Source organism: Enhydra lutris, unplaced genomic scaffold (assembly GCF_002288905.1).
Source record: "Enhydra lutris kenyoni isolate GAN:26980312 unplaced genomic scaffold, ASM228890v2 scaffoldscaffold27, whole genome shotgun sequence".
In the NCBI taxonomy this organism is placed as follows: Eukaryota; Metazoa; Chordata; class Mammalia; order Carnivora; family Mustelidae; genus Enhydra; species Enhydra lutris.
Window position 1 is genome coordinate 5,428,616 of NW_019154111.1, and position 6,000 is coordinate 5,434,615.

At 48.0% G+C, this 6,000-nt stretch overlaps 1 protein-coding gene across 2 annotated transcripts in view; it reads right to left on the reverse strand.

Moving 5' to 3' along the window:
- The window catches only part of LOC111152016 (tripartite motif containing 24), a 92,988-nt gene extending 90,280 nt beyond the window's left edge, over positions 1-2,708 (reverse strand). For both annotated transcript variants that reach the window (XM_022510286.1, XM_022510285.1), the window contains exon 1: positions 2,226-2,708. In XM_022510286.1, coding sequence (XP_022365994.1) covers positions 2,226-2,589 — 364 coding nt within the window. In that variant the 5' untranslated portion in view covers positions 2,590-2,708. The remainder of the gene's footprint in view (positions 1-2,225) is intronic.
- Positions 2,709-6,000: the final 3,292 nt, after the last annotated feature.

Below are 6,000 nucleotides of genomic sequence, written 5' to 3' on the forward strand. Positions count from 1 at the left end.
GACCCACAATGACTATCCACAGTTTCATTAGGAGAATGCAGTACAGGTGATCAAATGAACCCTATATATTTATGAAATGTACTGGCTCAAGTTTTACTTCAGCTAGTATTAAAATAAGTTTGCAAGGAGAGAAGGGAGAATATATTCAAGCCGGTAAGATTCAGGATAGATAGTATCTTTAATTTATTGAACATAACCCTAACTTTTCTTGTACTGTATTTAAAATATCATTGTTAGAGACTTTGTCTTTCTTAGTATAAAAACAAAAACATTACCTTCTAATTTAAATGCTTTCTTGGAACTCTTGCTGATAATACAAACACCAAGATAAAATACATTGAGAGACTAGAATTACACAGAACATTTTGAGAAATCTGAAATTGAAAACATGTCTTCAGAGTTTAGTTTCAGAGTTTTTATTATCCATGTTCTCATTCATTCAGGTCTAAGCATCATGGCCAGGAACATGATAAATCTTAATTCTAGAATTATGCAAAACCCAGATCCTAATTGGCTACCAGCCTGCTTGACCAATTAAAATATAAATAAACGAAACCTTAAAATGTGTCTAAAAATTAAGAACTAAGATTGAAGTTTCACTTATACTAAATTTCCACAGGTGGGCCACATCTGAGAAAACACTGTGAAAGATCTGAGACTTCAGCCTACTTGCAAGCTAGCTTACCATTTGGTACAAGATACAAAGACTCAGGGATGAGACAAGGGGCGGTTTATTAGTTACTCACAATAACATAAGCCAAAGCATCAACATTTTTGCGCTGGTTTCCAGAATTCCATTTCCCACCAGACAAGGTGAAAAGGGCCAGCTGACACCTGCACAGGAGTGGGTTGTGTTACACAGGAGGAAACCTAAGCTTAGAGAAGCCCAATCTTTTATCATGGGCAGTAAGCATGCCGGCCTTTCACTCCAGTAGACATTAACTGGACCATGTGCATGCCTGATCTTTGCTCTGGTGGAAGACACTATCTCTATCTTCCAAGGCTGAACCTTATAGAAACATCTTCTAAAAATAGAAACAAAGGGCAGTCAGTACCTCCCTGGCACGACCTGCAGAAACTGAGCAACCCATGGAAAATTGGCTCCCTCAACTAGGTACTGTTTGTAACATATAATCAAATGAAGAGTCTAAAACCACTATTTATGCATCAATTTTATATATACCCCTTGACCCAGCTTCAATTATTTAATTAGCGTTTTATCTCGAATCAACTAGACCCTCTAACAGAAAGTATGTATTAAAAATGAATATTCCCCCTTTTCCAGTTACTTTCTATTTTTTAAAAAGAGGTGCTCCAATATTTGCACTATTACAATTTAAAATCCTCAAGCATTCTTCCAGAATAACTACTGTACTTACTTCGACTAACTTTAAATGTTTCAAACCTGTTAACGTTAGCAAAGGGAACTACCTGTCAAAAGTCTCATTATACAGTAACAAATACCACAAAGAGAACAGTAACTTCAACATTTCTAGCTGTCCTCTACGAAATACAAGAAAAGCCTGCACCCCAAGTCACTTTGTTCTATTTCTCCTTACCCTTTACCGTTTCAAAAGAAAATCTTCCAATGAGAAAAGACAACAAAATGCCGTTTCTTTTGGTTCCTTTGTCCCTAGCAGAAGGGAGTAAAATCGGGGACTCGTTGCCTCGTTAAGGTAAAGAACCTGAAACAGGCAAGATAGTAAACAGACGGCATCCGATCTGTAATCAATCACCGAAGAAAGTCACCATCACTTCATCTTCATCCCTCCCTTCCCCCCTCCAGCTCAAATAACGTGGGTATACACGAGATGATTAGGATCATATGGACCCGGACAAAGCTTTAGGGAGGCAGAGGGTAGCAGTTAACAAGATGCAATCGGCAAAGAATCCGAGATACCCACTAGAGCCCACTCCAACAGAGGTTTTCCAAAGTGCGGGTCGCCCGGGCCACCCAACCCTGGAGGAGAACGCCGAGCAGCAGAAGGAGCGGCAGCGGCGCCGCCAAGTCCTCAGCACCCGTGGAAGTTGCTCGCGGGGCGCGCGGCACGCTGCAGAGCGCGCGGGCCCTCCATGTCACCGCCGCCAACACAGACCCTCCTCCTCGCCCCTCCCCCGCCGCGCACCCCGGGCGGCTGCGACATGACAGCGGGTCGCGCCGCACAAGGGCGCTCGCCTCCCCGAGCCCCTCCCCGGGCTCCCCCGCGCCCACGGCCGGCTCTCACCTTGGGTGGCGAACGGCGAGGAGCCGCTGACCGGCGAGCCGGGGGCGGGGACGGGCGGCGGGGTCTCGGCCGAACCCAGCATGGGCGCGGGCAGCATGAGGTAGCGCTGGGGCGCGGGCAGGCAGCGCTGGCAGAACGAGTGCAGGCAGGGCAGCAGCTTGGGCGCCCGGCTCTGGATGTTCTGGTGGCACACGGCGCAAGTGTCCAACAGGTTGAGCCGGGCCGCCTCGCCTCCGCGCTCCGAGTCGGGGCCCTGCCGACTCTCGGCCTCGTTCTCCCCGCTTGGCGCCACCGAGGGCCCCCCGGCGGCCGCCGCCGAAGCCGCCGCGGCCGCCGTCGCCGCCTTCTCCACAGCCACCTCCATTGTCCTGCCCCCGCCGCCGCCGGGAAAGGGGGAGCGCGGTCTCCGCCTGCCGCCGCCCCCGACGACCTCCTCCGCCTCCTCCTCACAGGCCGCTTGGGTGACCCGCGGGAGAGGGAGGGAGGGCGGGCCGGGCCGAGGAAGCCTCCTCAGGCCCCGGGGATCCGCCTCCCGGGTGGCGCGGCCGGAAGAAGGGGATCTGTCAGCGGGAACCGTTCCTCGCACCGGGAAGGCTGCGCCCCGTCCGCTTCGCCAACCGCCGCGGCGCTCGTCGAACCCACCCAGCCCGCCCTCGTCTCCCCGCCTTTCTCCCTGGGCCCCCGGCCCACCTCAAGCCCCGCCCCCGCCCACCCTCTCCCAGCAACTGAGGCGACGGCAGGGAACGCGCCGCCCAATAGCCGCCGCGCCTGGTCAGGGGGCGGGGCCTGTCCGAGCCCGCGAGGCTCCGACGGCCGCGGCGGGAGGCTGGGAGGTGGGAAGGCGCTTGCCCAGCCCCGCCCCCACCGAACTCCTAGAGCCGCGGCTTCTGATTGGGCCTTTGTGTGTGTTTCGCTCCTCTGAAAAGATTAAGGGATCATTTGTTAATGACAGACCGACTAATTCGGTCCGCTAGTGTTAGCCCCTCCTATGGGGCGGAGCTCCACCGTGCGCACTCAACGCGGTTAATTAAGTAGCTGCTCCGAAAAGTCTCCTTTTACTGCCGGAAGACCCGGGTCCTGTAGGAAGAGTAAATATGGTGGGAGGGTTAAAGGATGACGAAGTAGAGATTGTGAAGAGCAAACAAGGGAAGAATTTTATAAATGGAGAAATGTGTGAGAAAGATGCTGTGGTGGCAGCATAGATGTGCCACCTGAATTCACTCTTCTCCATTATGAAATGAGGGAACATGAGGAATAAGGGTGGAGGTTCTCTTGCAAACTCGGGAATTTTTAAAGGATTCCCCCCAGTGAAAAGGGTGAAATTAATTTTTAAAGTCAGTGATTTGCTTTTCAAATGAATAAAAATGGTTTTCTCCAAGAAACAAATATATAAAGATTGAAACTCTCTTTATTATATGAATGTGGCATCAATTTGAGAAATAAAAATAAATCTCAGTACTGAAGTCCAAGTAATTCCTTCAAAATTTTTTCATCCGGCCCCCCAAAACACAGGCTTACACAGAAGGGACACACATTTTCACTCAAAAAATGGCCAAATTTGGGGTGCCAGGCTGGCTCCGTCAGTAGAACATGTGACTCTTGATCTTAAGGTTGTAAGTTCAAGCCCCATACTGGGAGTGGAGACTAAAAAAAAATTATTTTTTCCGGAGCTTGAAGTATAGAAAAGGAGGGGGGGGACAAACTTTTGTACACACATGTAAAAAAATTGTATGTGAGTGCCATTTTAAGTACAAATGAAATAGTGCTGGATCATTGAGGAAAGTGGGATAGGGTCAGAAGATCTTGTTAAAGTTGGAAGGAACCTGGGAGAAAAAAAATCGCATGAGGGTGAGCAACTTGACTCTCCTTACCTTTTCCACTAGCCTCTTTCCCAAACAAATCCTAAATCCAATCACCATAGACCTCCAAGAGTGAAGTTCTTCTTAATGACCTTCAAGGGCTATCTATTTATTTTGTATGGTGGTAGTTACTTAAACCTTAGTTTGCATAAGAATCACCTGGCAAGCTTACTTAAAAGCAGGCTCTTCGGCTCATCCCCATATTCCAATTTTATTTTTTTTTAAAGATTTTTATTTATTTATTTATTTAACAGGCAGAGATCGCAAGTAGGCAGAGAAGCAGGCAGAGAGAGAAGAGGAAGCAGGCTCCCCGCTGAGCAGAGAGCCCGATGTGGGGCTCAATCCCAGGAAGGCAGAGGCTTTAACCCACTGAGCCACCCAGGTGCCCCCCCATATTCCAATTTTAGAAGCATCTGGTGACTATGATCTGGTTGGTCCAGGACCACCCTTAGGAAAATAGGGGCCATCTCAAATTTCTTAACCCACCTATCGTCCCTCTATGATTTCATCCCTCTTCCATCCTATACCTCTCAAGCTGAAACTCCCTCTACTCTCATACTTTATGCACCAGCTGTGGAGGCTGAGAAAAATCAAGGCCATCAAAATCAAGGTTTAGCCTTAGCGTAGGTACAGCCATCTTAGCTCTGGCAGCCATCTCAGACCCCTGTGCCCAAGAGCTGAACTTTCCCCCACCCTGCTTTAGTAAGCCCCACCTTGCTTTGGTTCCAGAGATCCCCACCCTGCTTTGGTTCCAGAGACCCCCACCCTGCTTTGGTTCTAGGAAGCCCCACCCTGCTTTAGTAACAGGAACCCATAAATACCCCTGCCTTAACTAAGCTCGGGGTCCAACTCCCTACTCCGCTGCATCGCGTATACTTGGGCCCAGGCTTAAGCATGTCACCTTGGGGTCCAAGTCCCTACTCCGCTGTGTCGGGTATACTTGGGCCCAAGCTTAAGCTTGTCAAATAAACCCTCGTGTGATTACATCGGTGTTGGCTCCTTGGTGGTCTCTCAGATGCGAAAACTCGGGCATAACAGCAATTTTAATACCTCCCTGCTTTGCACATGCTGTTCCCTTTGTTTTGGAATGCTTTTCCCTAAAAATCAGACTTACCAATTATCTCCCTAAACCACCCCAGATGAAGTTCATCATTCTTTCCCCAGTACTCATTCTGTACCCCATCTTTTTGTAGGTGCACCTTGCAAATCTTTATATCCTAGGAAAGCAGATTCTGCTTTATAAATTAATGATTTAATATGCTAATAGTTCATTACAGAGATGGTATACAGGATTCAAGCAGACTAAAGACAAGTGCCTTTTATTCCCTTTGATGATGGTGGTGCAGAAGGAAAAAATGAGGGTAAATTGTGGAAGTTTGTTTTTGGAGAATTCCACACAATTTGATAACAACCCCCTAGTTTAGTTTCTTAAATCATCATGGATAATCAGTTTTAGAGAAAATTATTTTCCATACTCTTAGGCTTCCTAGTCTCATGTAGTTAAAACCATCACGTGTTTCACTTTGTTCAACTATATATGGTTTCTGGTCTTTCTAATTCGAGAAAAGGGATTTATTGTTTTAACTGTTTCTATCGTGTGCTTTTCTTACCTAGGTATTGTCTTCCCAAGTGCGTTGCAAAAACATTTCATAGGGATCCACACTATGACAGATGATTCTTCCTTAATTATCGCTCTCATCTATCTCCCACTCTTGTTCTATAATGGCTCTGACTCCCTTCTTCATCCAAGGCTCTCCATAATTTCAGCCCTATCTGATCTCCCTGCCTGCTCCTACAGCTGGCCCATATCTACTCTAAGCTCCAGCCTAACTGGATGGCTTGCGATTTTCTAAACCAACACCCACCCCTACCATCCCTCTGAGAGAGGGGGGGTAATATCTGCCTCTGCTAGAAGA